Raw genomic sequence first — 18,467 nt, forward strand, 5'->3', positions numbered from 1 at the left:
CGGAAGTTCCGATCAAAACGGGAAAAATGTTACATTATGGAACTTTACGCAAACACGGATTATATTGTAAAAAATAGATTCGAATCTCATTGTATAATAGATGAAACACAACTGCATATTAGTTGTTGACCGGCAAGCAGTGAGCGCTGCATATAAACGATTTTGATATTAACAAACAATCTATTACGTGTATTATGTGTAACGTTAAATAATTTATAATGTATAACGTAAAATAATAATATGTATAACTTACAAAGCCCATTCATACATATGTATAAACACACGTTATCTATCTATACACACATTCAGTTACACACAAATGCAATATTTTACATTAGTTTATTTTTTTCCTCGTTTTTTTGTCAAATGAGAAATGTTAAGACAGACATGGGCCTATAATGTGTTCCTCATGATAAACTACAGGGAATCTCAAATGTTTAGAAAAATAGCACAAAATTGAAATCAGTACTGTACAAAAACAAACAAAAAAACAGGTGATGCGGTATAGCTTACACTGTACCTGTAAGATTTCAAGTAGAAATGCAAAGAGAGGCAACGCATGTGCCGGTTAAAATGCATATATAAACCTAGTCATTAATACTGAACGATACATTATGAATAAATATGAACGAAGACGTGAGGTCATTCCATACAAATGTGTAAAAATAAACTCAAAATGTCACAATAAGCTATGACATGGCTGATGAAGCGGTTTTCAGCAAATAGAAAACTATTGCATACACTCCAGAAACAGCACAAAATTGCACTTAATTTGTGGTCAAAAGAAGAAGAAAAAAGAAAGAAAAAAGGTAATTTAAAACTTATAATGTCTTAAAATTGAAATGGCACAAATGTTCTGAGGCAAAGTTTTCTGCTTGCTGAAATACAAACAAAATATTATCAAGGTTACACATAGGAAAATAATGACTAACAATGTCAACAGACAGCCAATAAGACCGCCATCAGAAATCATTTCTTCCTCAAAGGAATGTATGATTTTAACACACCTAATCCTTACTATCATTTAAAATCTCCTAAACAAGCAATCTGAGTTGAATTTCAAAAGGAGTGTTTAATTACTATCCAAATTGGATGTTCAAACTGGGCCAAATGGTTAAGATCTATAGCGAGACTGACAGAAAAATTGTTCATGAAAACAAAAAAAGGCACAGGAGGTCTTAGGAGAGGATTATATAAAACAGATAATTAATGTCTAAAAACAAATAATGTATTGCATTGTAAAACACAAAATGCAGACCTTAATGCAGTATTTGGCAAACAATGTAGAAAGTATTCCAATTTGGAATCGATTTGTTTTCTATAAATGTCTTGAATTTAACATTTCTATGAAAGTTTTCCGGTCAAATTCATTGTTCTTTTAGTGGAGTTACACTAACTAGCAAGATAATGTTCAGTTAGAATGTTTGACTATTGAACAGAATAAGAAACATAGGCATATTTAACATAATTGCCCTCCCTGGAGTATGCTTAGAACCAGGCAGTTAAGCATTTAAAATACAATAAACAAACAAATAGTTCTTATATTATTTTTTTGTTCAGTTAAATACGTAAAATTTGCAAGAGCAAAACAATAAATGTGCTAAGTATACTGAAATGTGCATCTCTTACATGATAATAACTAATGCACTAAAAGTGCACAGTTTAAAAAAATAAAAATAAAAACAAAACAAAGCAGAAAAAATAAAATACCACAGTAACAGTCAGAATAATGATTACATAGACCGGCCAGCTTTACATGTGAGCCTGTGTTTCCTTGCAGCCACATCCAGGGACAAATTTCTTGTTTCCAAAATTGAACCAGGCATGTGTATTCTGGACGTATAGTGTAGAGTGAAGGAAGGGGGAAATAGCCATTTGCAGCCAGAGCTAATAAAATTACTGCAAAATTGAGAAACAAAACAATCATCAGAATGATCACATCATAAATTATCCAAATGTAACTTAAAGGTATAGTTCACCCAAAAATGAAAATTGTCATTTATCGTTCTAAACCCGTAAATCTTTCGTTCATCTTCAGAAACCAATTTTTTTTTTTTTTGATGAAATCTGAGAGCTTTCTGTCCCTCCATTGACAGCTACGCAACTACCACTTTCAAGCCCCAGAAATGTAAAAAACATAAAATTAATCCATGTGACTCCAGTGGTTTAACCGCAATTTTATGAAGCAACGCAAGTGCTTTGCGTTCCGAAGATTACGGGTTTGGAACGACATGACAGAATTAGTTAAGTAATTAATGACAGAATTTTGATTTTTAGGTGAGCTATCCCTTTAAATAATATTTCCTAATAAGTAAAGTTCACATGGAAGTAGACAAAGTGAATGTTACCGTCAACAATTAGACCAGTTAGACCCATTAGTACACAGCAAAACAAAGACTCACTCTTCCTGATGCGATGGACAGCAGGAAACAGGACTCACATGCATCAGACAACATGCAATCTAATACAAAGGTTTGAGACTGAGCAGAATCAGATCATGCATGCTACAGTGGTTCAGAGTCACCACTGTGAAGACAACATGGACAATGTATGTTATGCTGGCTTAATGGCTAGATGAAACAGGATGAACAAAATCAACAAAGACATGAAATGACATAAAATCACAGTTGAAACTAAATTCATCTTGGAGAAGGATAGTCTAAAATTTCTTAACGCATTTTTCTGTGCGCACAAACACGGACATCATCTTTATGAAATCTTTTCACAAATATAGACATCATATTTAACAAAAGACCTTTCATTTTTGTAATATTTTTAGCAAAATAATCTGCAGCATCAATTATGTCCTTTAGGGTTGCAGGTTGCAACCTGGATTGCAAATCTCCCAGCAGGCTCAACAAGGTGCGTCTCTGTTGGGATTACACAGACTTATTCCCACTGACACAGAGATTAACAGACTAGCTTTGTGAAACTGGGTTTAACTCAATGACATTCAGTATTCTCAGTGCTGGCTATGTTCAAGTAGAAACATTGGGTTCAAACGTTCAGACAGAAAAGCCAAATTTAGATATGGACATAGATATATATTAACATGATAAGACATTGTCTCTAATCATTTCCTCCATCCTTGTTCATAGGATATCTACTTCCCTGTAGTTTAGTTCCAACACAATATATTTGTTTGTACAAAGACACTGGAAATTAACCTAATGCATTGCATTATACATTACAGTGTGTTCTGGTCATATACTGCATAATTTGCCAAATATAGTATATACCGACACTCGTCGATACTAAAAGTTGCAAAAAATACCCAAATATTGGAGTTCACCTATTATGAAATTTTTGGAAAACTCCAAGAACAATGATAATTTGTTCAGTGAACTAGCAAGTGTAGTGATCGTGATAACCCTAGTAGGGAGGATGGCATTACCAACACATCTATTCTCTCCAGATATCTACAGAACAAAAGTTAACACATTAGAACTGTTAGTACAAACATGTTAGTGTTGTTTTGTCCCAAGCACACATACAGTAAAAGGAGTGTTAGTTAGTATGAGGATGCTGATGAGTGACAGTTACACACAGGTGTTAATCGGATCCAGCATCACACAGAATTTTATACTTCTCACTGCAGAAAACCGCAGGACTTCCAATGAGGCCGTGTGGTTGTGGTCGGTTCTTACAGGGAAGTCTAGGACTTACATGGGGGCTGGAAAAAGACAAGGGTCCTCTGCCACGCCCAGATGGAGCCTTCCCACGTCCACCTGGCCCAGCACCGGATCCTCTTCGGGATTGCTCGTGGTCAAACTCCAGATCCTCCAGTCGCTGAGTGAGGGCCAGTTTTTGCTGGATGGCCATTCGCAGGAGGGAGTTCAGAGTCTTCTTCTCATCTTCCGCTGCAGCCAGCTGCCTCTGCATGTCGTCCAGTTGTGTTACATACTCATCACACCTAAAGAAGAAAGAGTGAAAGAGGGATAGAGATGTAATAAACCAGATTTAGTTCCTAAATAAAAGCCCTGTTTACACCTGGTATTAATATGCGTTTTGGTCGATGCCAAATACAGGTGTGAATGGGGTCTAAAATGTTTTGAGCTTGTCCACTTTTGACCACTTCCAGAGGTAGTTGAAAACGCATTCAACCGGATTGCTTTCGTGGTGTAGATGTGGTCGAATGTGTTCGTACAGCCACAAAAGACCGCCTACTGACTTAATTAGTAAACATTACGGGAAGCACACTAGGCAGATGGGATTTAAACTTTGTTAGCTGAGATCCAAGTTTGGTTTGAAGACAAAAAAACTTACCATACACAATGTTCTCTCACCATTCCTGATTTCTAACACTCACAGTGTTCAGCGTGGTTTTGCAGCTGTCAGAGCAGAAACAAAAGCTGCTGCTCTCCACGTTTTTCTGTCGTCTCCAGACACGTTTATATTAGTGCTGTCAGTAAAACGCGTTATTAACGGCGTTAACGCAACCCCATTTTAACGGCGTAAATTTTTTTAGCGCGAGATTAACGTTCTTTTTGGCCTAGCAAACTTTGTAGGTTTTTTTTCACATGCTGTTGCAACAACTAGTAACGTTAGAAAAACTACAACACCACACCGGATCTAGCTAGACCGGAAACAAAACAGGCACGCCGCACACACTTGTTTGGGTTTGCGAGCCGGCCAAAGAGTAGAAGGCTAACGTTACGTTTTGAGTGGATGGCGAGCGCGAGACGCCGAAATGGATGCCAATAAGATTCTGAATGGAAAGTTTACTTTCCAAGTTCCATTGACAAGACCAAAGTGATCTGTGTGTTTTGTCGTTGTGAACTGAGCTATCATCGCAGAACGTCCAGTCTCAAATACCACTTGATGGCCAAGCACACAGCGGATGCGAATTCTCTAATGCGATTATTTGCTCCAAGTATGAATGACTGCTCCAAGTGAGAATGTTAGTGTGAAATTGAACGCTACCGTATATGCCAATGTTGTTTTCAATAAAAAAAAAACATTTGCACAAAGCAAGCCGATCCACTTTTCCATGTTGATAAGAGCATTAAAATGAGAAAAAATAATGTGACAAAAAGAAATCAAGGGACATTTAGAACAGATAGAAATGTGTGATTAATTGCGAGTTAACTATGACATTAATGCGATTAATCGCGATTAAATATTTTAATAGTTTGACAGCACTAGTTTATATGTAAATTTTGCAAACTTATTTTGTCCATCAGACCGAAAGATCTGAAAAAAACACTCCCCTCGAAGAAATCAGGAAAGAAGTGGTTGAAAGTGGCAAATTAAAATACCAGGTGTAAACAGGTATGTGTCTCTTTGATCTACTTGTGATCCGATGGTGTAAACAGGGCCTAAGTAACCCTACTGTTTTCTGGACAGTAGCAGGGATAATGGAGGAGTTACTTCATTAGGGCGAGCCAGACAATTAAAGCTGGAAGAGAAACAACTTTTCAGATGTGTTTTTGTACTACCTGGTGGCAAACATTGCCCTGAGAGAGGAGAAAGTGGCAGCATCTTCTTTAAGAGCCTTCAGCTCGTTCCTCAACTTCATGATGGTTTCAGTGACCATGGCCTTTTCAGTCTCATATTTGCTCTTCAAGTTTGCCAGGGCAACCTCAGCTGTCTAAAGAGGGACAGAACCACACCACAGTTCAGAGCACTTTACATACGAAGAAGATCTCAGTCAATCCATTTGAATGATCAACAACAAGGTCAATATTCTGGCGTCATACATTCATGCCAAGCTAATCTTTTTTATTCTCACCTGTTTGTTGGCCTTGAGCACAGTCCTCAGCGTGGCAATCTGTTCTCGCTTAGTGCTCAGCAGGGACTTGAGCTTCAAAATCTCCTCCATGCAAGCAGCTTGGTCTTTATCTGCCACTGCTGCCAACTCTAGGGAAGCAACTCTTTGCCTGGATAGTTCTGTGGTACGGTCCACCGCCTTCTGCAAGTAGCGGATCTGATCCCGAATTATTGCTACCAGGTTGTAGATGTCCAGAGGTTCAGGACGGGGATCTTCTCTGACTGCAGTTGAGCTGTCAACAGTGGTGGAGTTGGACCTGGGTGCCTGGGCTGTGCTATCGCTGGTTTGCGTCAATGTAGACTGCCGATCTTTATGTTCAGTCTTGTTTCCTTTACCCTCTTTGTAGAAATCAAGCATGACACGATTCGGGGTTTCATTGTTGCACATGCAGACATGGTGGTAGAGGTTTGCAAGCTCTTCGCTAAAGGCAACAAGTTCATCCTGGGCCACGCTGAGACTGCCCTCTGTCTCGCCCGCGACTGCACTCACTTCCTTCAGCTCCTTTTCCAACCGAACGACTTGATCACGGTCTGTACGGCTGCTGCTCTCCAACTGAGACACTTGAACACTGAGGTCACGCACCTGTCCCTCTAGTCGTGCCCGTACCTCCTCATGCTCAGCCTTCATCTAGAATCATACATAAATGTTGCCACACAATGTACCATCAACCCATTAATGAAACATAAATAATATTGAACACAACTCGACTTTTCTCAGTCCCACTCACCACATCATGCTCCGACTTTAGTCCTTTAAGCTCCTCCCTCAGTTCACCTGCCTCTCCTATGGCTACCTCATACTTGCAGCGAAGTATCTCTGGCCCGTTGATATCCAGCTCATAATAGTCCACATCATTGTCCTCTCGACTGTCGCGCTCTCGCTCACTGTCCAGTGCCGACTGCCGCTCCTTGCCTGCCTGCAGTCTTCTCATTGCGCCCAAATCATCGGTAAGTCTCGTCATGGCTTCCTGCTTTTCGGCCAATGCGCCTCGAGCATGCTCTAACTGCTTCTGAGAGTCCTGTAAAGTGGTGAGAAGAGCTACCTTCTCTCGCTCTACCTGCAAGGTGAAATAAAGGGGGGAAAATTTTCATCTTCAAACATTTTCAGCAGTTTGACCATTTCAATGAATTTACCAAACAGTCGAAAGCCCATCAAGTGCAAAGTATTAAATTTGCAGCATACTCAAAGATGGCTATACCTGTAAGAGCTGTTGCTTGAGTTTCTGGATCTCTGAGATGTTCAGCTCGGTCAACAAGTCATCCACCAGACTTGGTGCGGGACGGAAATTTTCGCCTCTCTTGGGTGAAAACAATCTGTTATCTTCATCGTTACCCTCACTGACTTTAGCAAATCCATTTTCAAATGTCAGAATGGCATCGTCGTTATTAGGTTCGTCTGCATTCAGTTTAAGCCCGTCCAATGAGCTGGCAAGGAGGGAGTCTCCCAAGGTCATGTGATGTGTCAATTCTTTTCGAAGAGCTGCTTTCTGCTCCCGCTCGGTTTTTACGGTTTCTAGAGCCTCCGTTAGCTGACGCTCAGCTATTTCGCGTAACCGAACAGCGTCCTCTAGCTGGCTGTTTAGGTACTGTACTTCCTCTTCCAAACGCCGATTCTCATGTTTGAATCCCTCAAACTCCACCTTTGGAAGAGGTCAGAGATTACAAGATTGTAACATAAGCAAGCCAAAAACAGCAAAGACTTGTACACATGCAACTTTGTGGAAGTAGTAGTCATTGTTAAGCAGACACTTTCATCTAAAGTACATGGTGATTGTGCATGTCTTGCTCCTTGTAGGACTGGAACCATCAACCTTTCGATTATTAATCGTGAGCTTTGGTTACTCTTCCACACCACCCCCAAATGTCAATACTACTAACCTGACCCTGTTTAAGGGTGGAGACTTGTTTCTGCAGGCTGATGTTCTCCTCCTCCAGTTCAGTGTAGTCTTGCAGCAGACGAGACTCTCGGATCTTGTACTCTCGAATGTCGTCACGCAGACGACTGCGCTGCAGCTCCACAATCTCATTATTCTTAAGAATGGAACAAATTTTCATGGAAAAATCAATGAATCTATATGCAAAACTGGGGGCATAAGTCACTGGGTTTGTTTGTATGACCACATAGATATAAGTTGACAGTATAATATTAGCCTATTTATCCTTGCAACCTTTGCTGTTGAGTACATTATTATCTGAACAACATTAATAAATGTTTAAGTTGCAAATACTTAACAAAACCCTCTACTGCACGAACCTCTCTCAGCTCGAGGGCGTGGGTGGCCAGACGTTCGTTCTCAGCCTGGGTGCTGGTGAGAGTGTTTTTTGTTTGTCGTAGGTCAGCCTGCAGTTCCTGCACTCTCTGCTCATAGTACGCCTCTTTAGATGCCGACTCCAGGATGAGGGACTCCTCCCTGCTTTCCCCGTCTGCAGCCACCTTTTTATGAGTGGAGTGAACCTGGCCATATGCCTGTGTGAACATGATCAGGGAGAGATCACAGTTAGAATTATAACTATTAAGGTCTAGCGCTATGCTGCAAACAAATTACATGTTTTGTAATTAATGGTTCATATTAATCTTAACTGTACTAAAGAAACGCTATGGAATATATGGTTTAGAATTTAAATGGCTAAATGTAATCGACCCAAGGACTGTACATTTTTTGACTGTTGAGGGAAATCAATAAGATTTATGTTCATTTGAAGACATGCTAACAACAAAATGTCTTATCTCATGCAACTTCTATGTGTAGCTTATATTGGTTGACAGCTATCTTCACTATTTATCAGCCAAAATTCTTTAACACACATCTACAAATAAGAGTCTGGTTCTCTCAGCTCTGCTTAACACATTTTACCATTTTTAAATCCGTTCTGCAGATTTGCCCCAAATCTCAGGATTCCCACAGACAGTTTAGTTTTGATGTTGGTCATTTTGTAAGACTCAAAGATGCATTTCCTGGAAACTGATGTAACTGGCTAGAGACAAAAAACTAGTTGAATTCTATCCAAGAGCTCTTTTTCTCCCTTCTAAATCTGTGTGCCAGTCTGAATGATGTCATTGGTATGCTACAGCCTGACTGAGTTGCCACACACACACACACACACACACACACACACACAGCAGCACGAGTCATAAATGTTAACAGTGCTGCTGGACTGGAATTTTTGAAAATAAAACCTCTCAAAAAAACTTTTCACACTTTGAATGGTTTAATTTATGTATTAATCATGTATTAACATAACTATGTATTAATTTATGATAACATGTACATTTATGAAAGTCGTGAATATTGCCACCACAGTGTCTTTTCCAACACACCTCAAATTATGTATCATTAGCATTCTGTGATGGAAATGATTGTGGTGGAAATAACATTTTCAAAATTAATGGAATAAAATGGCAAACTCTTTTGTCTCGCCAAGTGTTGTTTCATAGCTAGTATTTTATGCATCATAAATACGCACAATTAAATTTAACTAAGTTTGTTCAGTAGTATTTTCCTCATTTTACATTGTTTAATACCAGGCACTATTAGGAGCAAAATAGTTGTGTTGGAAATGATGCCACAACTGTGGGTTAATTATAATTTCTGTAAAAAAGATTTCAATTATTTTCACACAATGATCATCATAGTTTTAAATGTAATAATGCATGTTTAAAATAAATATGTTTTATGCAATATATATTGGCTTATATTTGATCATCTGAGTCTGGGATAAGCATAAAACAATAACATTGAAAGATAAAGGGCATTTGAAGAAAATAAAGTAGTAAAAATAAATCAAGGCACAGAAAAAAGCTGATGCCAGTTTTAATTCAAATCAACCCATGGGAAATAAAAGTGCCTGCAAGTTGAAGAAACATCCATTTGCGACACTGGACGACAGAAAGAGAAGTGGAAATGGTGTCAGCGCTAAGTCCTCCTCCTGCCACAGCAGCTGCTGCTAAGATCTGGCAACGGTCCACCTGTCACTCCGGGTTGCCAAGACATTTCTTTAGAAGTTTATTCCGATTCCAGAACAGAGATTCCACGGATAAAGGCCATGCTAACATACAGACCTCCACTGTTTGTTTCTCTCTATTCCCTAACTAATGATTTGGAAAGATCTATTTTTGTGATATTATCCTTTTTTTTTAAAACATAGACGACACAACATTTCTGTTGAATTCCAAATTCACTAATTCTTATCTGAGAATCTACTTAAAATTCTCAGCATTTCTATGCTTAAATCCAGCTAGAGATGCATTAAGAGTGTACTCTATTTAACCAGTACCAAGAAAAGGCCATGTTAAATTTATCTATGCCAGCCCAGTGCTGTAGTAAAATAAGGCTGCCGTTGAGACTTCAGCAACAAGATTAAGCTTTGATGTTAGGCTGCAAGACTTCTCACCTGCGCAGAACAAATCCTCAACACAGCTGTTCAGTTCATAGTCCTACAACCTAGAAGAGAATTAGCATTCGAGCGCCTACTTTTCATTCATTGTTTTCAATTTCTAACAAGTTCTTAGCAGAGCAGTTTTCAGTTTATGAGTAATAAGAGGTCTGTACTTGAAGAGAATAAAGAGAAAAAGAAAAATGTTAATTATAAACTTGACCTGTCAGGCAAGTAATTGACTGTTGGAGTCCTTAGTAACAATTTATATTGTACAACAAAACAAGTAGTAGTAGACTTTAAGTAATGTTAACCACAGATCTTATTTTATTCATAAATCTGGTAATCTAAAGGTCCATTTGAAATTCAATTGGGAATCCATGGTGAATTATCCTTCCGGGTTGGAAAACAAATTGACGTCATGATCTTCTCTAACAACAACAAAACCGCTTGCCAACGACAGCTGATTCAGAAACCAGACAAGCTTTGCTCTGTGTGAGAGTTGACAGAGGCTTGGTTTGCAGAGTATTAAGCGATATCATCTGACTCTTCTCTAGTGATTACTCAGATTTCAGTCATATCAGCATTGATATCACATGAAAATAGTTTAACATTGACAGTCTAAAAATAAAATCTAGGTTTACATATCCATTTTAAAATGGCAAATGCATTAAAAATGGCAGATGAGCCAATCCATTAGTGCCTGGGCAGATTAAAAATATCTCCTACTTCCTAAAAGTTTGCATGAGCAAGTCTTCATTTTTCAAATACGTTTCTCACAAGAGACTGAAAAGAGGAAATTATGGATAGGCAAAAAGAACTAGCTTCACATAGCCAACTAGATGCATCTGAACCAAAAGTTAGTTTGGTTTTTATGTGCCGTTTAGTGATGTTTATCTAAAATAGAATATAAGTGGGGATACAAGTCACGCTTTTTTATTATCTGAAATGTGCAGCAACTTATATAATGCTATAATGTCAAGCACGCTAAACGTGCAAAGCACACACAGTGTCTGTCTACTACCAGCTGTATAGAAAATACTTACAAAACAGCAGAAATGTAGAATTAGAATTGTTCATCTTAAAGTAATAACTTGGCAAACGCAGAGACTAGGAAGTGTTAAGCTGGACTCGAACCTCTGTCAAACTCTTTGACACTACAGCTCCATGTGTTGATGGAAACACACTCATTATCGCTAGACCTTATCATCAGGTAAAAATGTGCATTTACACTCTAGAACCCTACATCATGCATGTAAAATCAAATAAAACTGCAAATCTTGATCAAAAAGAACATTCCACTTAGAAAACTGCAGTTTTTCCATCGTTAGGCTTAAGAAACCTCAAATATTTACTCTTCCGCTTCTTTAAATAGTCACAAACCCTATAAACCACAGCAGCCTGTAGATAGGCTGTATCAACTCTACGGTGAGGGAGTCCCAGCCCTGCACAGCTGTGGACCCACCACACTGATGCAGACTCTATCCCCCCTTGTTGAAGGTGACTAAAATGTTACCATTCTTTCACACTTTAAACCCTTTCTGATGGACTGCACAGCTGACAAAGTGTTTCATTCTGGTTAGGACACAAGTTCAAACTGAACACAAATCTGAGCAGTTGTGTAAATACTTTTGCCACTGTTTATCTGACATATGGCTGTGGTGGGCTAAGACTTCCTTCAGCACAACGAAGATGCCCACCAAATTCAACATTATCAACATACACTTCTTTTTACTTTCAGAAATAGAGATGAACAACATATTGGTGATGTTATAGGTACTGGCCATTCATAGCATTATTTTCATTGATTATTATATTAAGGCCCCGATATACTACGAAACTGAAGAACAAACCAGTGTAATGTCATTTTGAACATGATCAGGCCAAAATTAAGTTCGTTTTGGGAGTTCGAAACAACTTGCCAAAACAAACTTTCTGGAAAAGTTCGCTCTGGCTGGTAAACACCATTGGTCCTTGGCTATTACTTAAAAGGTAGGTGTGTTCTGAAGCTCCGCCTTCTTTGACATGGAAATCGAGGTCAGACGTCCGAAAGTAAAAACAAGTGCACAATGGAGAAAATTAAGTTGTAATTTTAATCGAAAGATATACTGACACTGCTTTTTCATGTTTAATACTGTAAAGCTGATTGCTTTTAAGCAATCTATTGTATAAAGTGCTATATAAATAAACCTGACGCGACTTTACCGGAGTGGCGAATTACAGAGCTCGAGCAGACATCCACATCGCTTTGATCAGACAAAAATAGAGATTTCCACAAAAATATTTAAATCTCTGTTAACATCGATAATAATAAGAAATTTTCTATGAGCAGCAAATCATCATATTAGAATGATTTCTGAAGGATCATGTGACACTGAAGACTGTAATGATGCTGAAAATTCAGCTTTGATCACAGGAATAAATTAAATTTTAAAATATATTCAAATAGAAAACAGTTATTTTAAATCTAACTTTTTTTACTCTATTTTTGAATATTAGGGTTGGTAAGTATAAGAGACTTCCTATGAAAACATTTGATTAAAAAACTTACTGACCCCAAACTTTGGAATTATAGTGTACATATATAAAAAAGTATAATAAAATAAATATCTATAACTTTGCATCCCTGCTAGCTGTGTGTTTGGTCATACTGATTTAACCTAGAAACAGAACTATGCTTAGAGAGTGTTTTAAGAATGAGTTAATGTACGTGTATGTGTGTGTGTGTGTTGGAGTTCAACAGGTGAGAGAGCAGATCCGATATACTTGAGTGGGATTAACTCGTCTCCTCCGGCACTGTATATGCATCAGTATGTCCTTGGTGTTGTATTTTCTTTTAATTTGTGCAAAAAATAAAATAAAAATAAAAATAAATAAATAATTCTATAACCGAACTCACAAACATACATTTTCAGAACTTAAAACTGCATTCTCGGAAAACCTGCACTATCTGAACGGAACCGGACTGGACAACTAGCTGCCCATCACGTCATACAGTGCGAGAGATCCGCTCTGCGCTGCACATGTGTTCTGGCCTATCATGTGTGGTTTCGGTAACTTACAGCAATGGAGATATGGGCTGTGTGTAATCTGAAGGTTTTAGATCTGCTATCCACCCAGATATAAAAGCTGCTGTAGGTTAGTGAAGATTTGACAGATCAACTTGTGGCTCAATTGGACTCTTGTCATGTCAAAGTTGATGACTTTTCAGTTTTATGGACGTCGTCATCTTTGATATTACTTTAGTCACTGTTGCTATGTTTACTAATAAGAGAATACGGGCTTGACTCCAGTTGCAAGTTCATATACAGGCAGTATTTGAGTTGCTACTGTCAGTTGCTGTGTAAACAGGACAATTCGAGACTCAGACCTGTAAGTTGACTGGTTGTCAATCTCAAAAACTAACAGTGTGAACACATTAAAGGCTACGTTCACTCTCTCATGGGCCCTGTTTACACCAGGTATTGAGATGCTTTTTGGTCAATCGGATCACAAGTAGACGAGTTTACACCTAGTGTTTTAACCTAGTCTCTTTTGTCCACTTTCAACCACTTCTGTCCTGATTTCTTCGAGGGGAGGGTCTAAGGGCGGGTAAATGTATGGGCTTTTTAGATCTTTCGATCTAATGGACGAAATAAGCTCACGCAATTTACATATGAATGCGAAAGGAGATGACGGAAAAACGTACGACGAGCAGCAGCTTTCGTTTCTGCTCTTTTAGCCAAAAGACCACACCGAATGCTGTGAGTGTGTGTTAGAAATTAAAATTGGTGATGGAACCAAACTTGGGTCTTCAGCCAACAAAGTTTAAATCCTGTCAGACTGGCGCGCTTCCCATAATGTAATCCTACACATTAGGTCAGTAGGTGGAGAGTAGGCAGTCTTTTGTGGATGTTCGAACACATTCCACCCATAGACTGTAAAAAAGATGGACATGGCGTCTCTGTTTCCTTCCACTGTAGAAACATGAAGCCAAAATATCCCTGTAATGGTCGTTGTCGATTACATCGTTCAGAGCTCGAGTTTGCGCAGTAGTGGAGCCGCAGGATCAAGGTCCCGCCCACACTCCCACTCATTTGCACTCTGTTTTAATAGTATCAAATAACTAACTAAAACCAAACTTATTGGGAAAACGAACACTTGAACATACGTCTGCGTGATGACAGAAACCATCTTTGGAAAAAAATTATTTGAAGTGTTATTGGATTTTTTAGTTTGGCTCACGTCCCAATCGATTACATGGAGAGGGCGGGGATTAAGGCTTATACTGCAGCCAGCCACCAGGGGCGATCGAAATGCTTTGGCTTCACTTTTCAGGACTTGCGCAGCACACTTGACATAACCATATGAGCGTATACACTATGAAAGCAATCCGGTCAAATGCGTTTTCGACTACCTGTGGAAGTGGTCAAAAGTGGACAAGATCAAAACATTTTATTTAGATTACTTGAGATACATGGAGTATTTGTACTTTAAAAAAATATATATATATTGCCACAACGCAAGACCATTTAAAAGGAATTAGCGATTGATTATTTTATTTTTTTAAATAAACAAAGAGACTACTAACAGGGCATACTTGTATGTAAGTGTTAACCTAAAATCAAAAAATACATTTAAAATAAATGGTTACTAATAACACATAAAATGTATATGTTAACCTAAAACCTTAATTTGGAACAAAGGAAAAATGTTCATTGATACAATTTATAACTATAAAAATGTACTGCATAAATATTCAAATTTGCATTGCTTTTGTTAATTAAATGACTCATGCAAGTTAATCTGCCTACTAATCTGATTTCATGCACTGACCTACAGAAGTATTTTAGTAGCTTGGAATGATACACAAGAGCATTTATAAACAAAAAGAGTTTCATAGCTTCCAGGTGAAGCCCCTTAATGACACCCCTAGTGTGAGTTGGACATGAGTCAAGCCTAAGGTGCTTTTTTTAGCCCGATTTCTTTCCCAGATCTTCTTACTAGATGACGAAGACTGTGTCCTTCATTTAGAGCCGTGCAGAAAAGATTAAGCAGAAGGAAGTATATACAGAACCGAGACAAGCTCTAAATAGACTAATTCAAACAATTCGGATTAATGTCCGAGCTTTGCTGCATGTTTGAGTTGTTGACAGGAAGTTGTAAGGGAAAAGGAGAGAGAGAGAGTTGTGCAGAGCTGCTATTAAGAACCCATTCAAAAGCTGACTTGAAAAAGAAACCTATATGAAGTCTTTTCAGTTGTAAAACAATTCATATACAAACTACATCCCAATCTAGGTTTCAGTCACACACACACACACACACACAAAACTGACTTCTTGTCTCACATCAACATCTCACTTCTTGTCATTGTTTCATTATCAGTCTATAATCATGTCTAATCTATTTACACTAGTTTAGAATGCTGAATGTACAATATATAATGTATAAAAGGATTTAGTGATTTTACATTATGTAAAAATTAATATCCTGCTTTTCCATAGATAAAAGGCAGGATGTCCTGTGGTCTTTTTTTAGGTTACTGTGATGAAAACAAACAAGGATTGCTTTAAATTCTAAAATAAATGTAATTTTATTTAAAGTATAGCCTTTGTTTACAGCAATATCGTCTGTATAAATCACTTGTGTTGACATTATTGGTAATGGTATTGTCAGAAAATTTCAGATTTCTTGAGGTCTACCAATAAGTTTATTATTATTATAATCAACTGATGCCAATAATACAAGCTAGAATGCTGATATAATGCTTTGAAATTATATAAATGAGTTTGACTGGTAGTAATTTTTTTTACTGCCAGTACCAACGTTGATTTTTTTTAATCTCTAATAAAGATATGCAAAGAAAACTGACATTAAACTAAATATTTTTCCTTTCCGATACAATAATGAACAGCCTAATCACTGATTAGTCTACAACAACATACATTAAATGCATCATTTAAGAAAATTAACAATGAATTTGTAGCAATTAATTTTCAAAAGTAGACCTACAAATTTTCCATGAAGTCCCTCAATTCCTTTGAGACCTGCATGCACAATCATTTTAATACAATTTGAGGTTAGCAGATCACACCACATTACAGTTTAAACTTAAGGCCTATTTTATATCTTTATTACAGCAAACAACAAACATTTGACCACTGACATCATTTGTATCATCTAGCCTGAATGAACTACAATTATTTTTTCCTGACAAGTGTCATTTGTGCAATACACTTTAATACAAGGGACAGACTAACTTTCTCTCAAAATTGCATGATCAAATTGAGATTTAAAACTGAGACGACTGCCTATAAATAAATTTAATTAGCACTTACTTTACATAATATTTACACAAAAATCAGTAAATAATTTCTGCATCAACAATTATCAAGGCTGTCGATCGACCGATACCGATCATTTCAAAATGGCGATATAAATATCGGCAGATTTATCGATATTTCTTACTCCACACGCCCTGTTATTTATGGCACTTTTCATATTTCATATGTGAAGTACACTGTTCAGAACATTGAATGGACATAAAATGAGTGAACAATGTAACAATGGGTGGAGACACAGACCGATACACTTTCCTTTAGTGCGCCGCTGCTCGCAACAAAAAAACCGTTACTTTTAAAAAAACATTTGAATCGGTTATTGTATGAGTTGGTTTCACCTCTTTGAGCTGATCCAGCTCTTGTCTGACGGTCTCATATTCGCTCTCCAGATCTTCAAAGCGTTGTTTCATCTGCTGGTTCTCCTCCAGCACCACGAGCCCGTACTCCGCAGCCTGGATCTTCTCCCGGCTCGTCTCGCTCAGTTCCCGCGTCAGGCGCTCGATCTCCGCGCGGAGCCAGTTAGGCCCGGCCTCCGTGACCAGCTGCGCCTCGGGACACCCGTCCTCATCCCCGGACATGTCTGCCTTCACCCGGCACAGTCTAATGCAGGCGATAACGGACCGAGCCCGTTAATTCCTCCCTCTCAACCATGAAGTTGATCCCCAATCTGAGGTACATGAAGTTTATTAGATGCACTATTCTTCAAGGAAAGTTTAAAATTCAATCTTATAAACTTATTCCCCATGTTTCAACGTATAACTCCATGATTTCCTCTTGTTCTGATGTCATTCCTGAGATTAGGAGGGGAACTCGGTTTGCTGTGAGATCATCCAGCAAGAATACGAAGTGATTTTGTCACTCCTGTTTTATGGTTAATGTAGTTCCATTCACCCATGCATAAGCCGTATTAGGGCTGGTGTTTAACTACAACACCCACAATGCTTTGTGTTCTGTACACGAAGGCAACACTGGACGCACAGATGGTTCACTGAATGAATGCCAAACTCAACCAAATGTTGCTCAATGCTTCCATCTGCTGATCATGGGAATATTAGGTTGTGTGTAGCAGTTACAAAGTCCCCCAGCACAGGAAGTTTATACTACGTTTTACCAGGTACTTTCCTTAAGCATAAAGGCAGATAGCCTATAGCCAATAAAAAAAAAGATATTATAAACAGACCACATTGTTTCTAAAATTAAACAGGCTTTTATATTATATAGGCATATCAGAACTAATTGGTTTTATTTTTACTTTTTTTAGAAAATATTTATTTTGTATTATTAATTACTGACAGTTTTGCTTTTTCTAACCACAATATATATATATATATATATATACAGTGAGGAAAATAAGTATTTGAACTCCCTGCTATTTTGCAAGTTCTCCCACTTGGAAATCATGGAGGGGTCTGAAATTGTCATCGTAGGTGCATGTCCACTGTGAGAGACATAATCTAAAAAAAAAAAATCCAGAAATCACAATATATGATTTTTTAAACTATTTATTTGTATGATACAGCTGCAAATAAGTATTTGAACACCTGTCTATCAGCTAGAATTCTGACCCTCAAAGACCTGTTAGTCTGCCTTTAAAATGTCCACCTCCAGTCCATTTATTATCCTAAATTAGATGCACCTGTTTGAGGTCGTTAGCTGCATAAAGACACCTGTCCACCCCATACAATCAGTAAGAATCCAACTACTAACATGGCCAAGACCAAAGAGCTGTCCAAAGACACTAGAGACAAAATTGTACACCTCCACAAGGCTGGAAAGGGCTACGGGGAAATTGCCAAGCAGCTTGGTGAAAAAAGGTCCACTGTTGGAGCAATCATTAGAAAATGGAAGAAGCTAAACATGACTGTCAATCTCCCTCGGACTGGGGCTCCATGCAAGATCTCACCTCGTGGGGTCTCAATGATCCTAAGAAAGGTGAGAAATCAGCCCAGAACTACACGGGAGGAGCTGGTCAATGACCTGAAAAGAGCTGGGACCACCGTTTCC

At 38.2% G+C, this 18,467-nt stretch overlaps 1 protein-coding gene across 2 annotated transcripts; it reads right to left on the reverse strand.

Annotated features, from left to right (window-relative positions):
* Positions 1-322: 322 nt before the first annotated feature.
* On the reverse strand, positions 323-17,320 carry LOC311074220 (bicaudal D homolog 2). 2 transcript variants are annotated; one of them, XM_084100634.1, is made up of 9 exons: positions 16,802-17,320; positions 8,024-8,236; positions 7,648-7,800; positions 6,969-7,409; positions 6,498-6,827; positions 5,732-6,397; positions 5,439-5,590; positions 3,667-3,913; positions 323-1,899 (listed from the first exon to the last, which is right to left on the reverse strand). In XM_084100634.1, exons 1-9 carry the CDS (start codon positions 17,039-17,041, stop codon positions 1,897-1,899), a joined length of 2,445 nt encoding a protein of 814 aa, XP_083956760.1. In that variant the 5' UTR covers positions 17,042-17,320; the 3' UTR covers positions 323-1,896. The 2 variants fall into 2 exon arrangements, with proteins under 2 accessions (XP_083956760.1, XP_083956759.1); XM_084100633.1 differs by lacking the exon at positions 323-1,899 and having other exon boundaries at positions 2,066-3,913.
* Between the last annotated feature and the right edge of the window lie 1,147 nt (positions 17,321-18,467).

Source organism: Abramis brama (genome assembly GCF_963993115.1).
Source record: "Abramis brama genome assembly, chromosome: 23".
In the NCBI taxonomy this organism is placed as follows: domain Eukaryota; kingdom Metazoa; phylum Chordata; class Actinopteri; order Cypriniformes; family Leuciscidae; genus Abramis; species Abramis brama.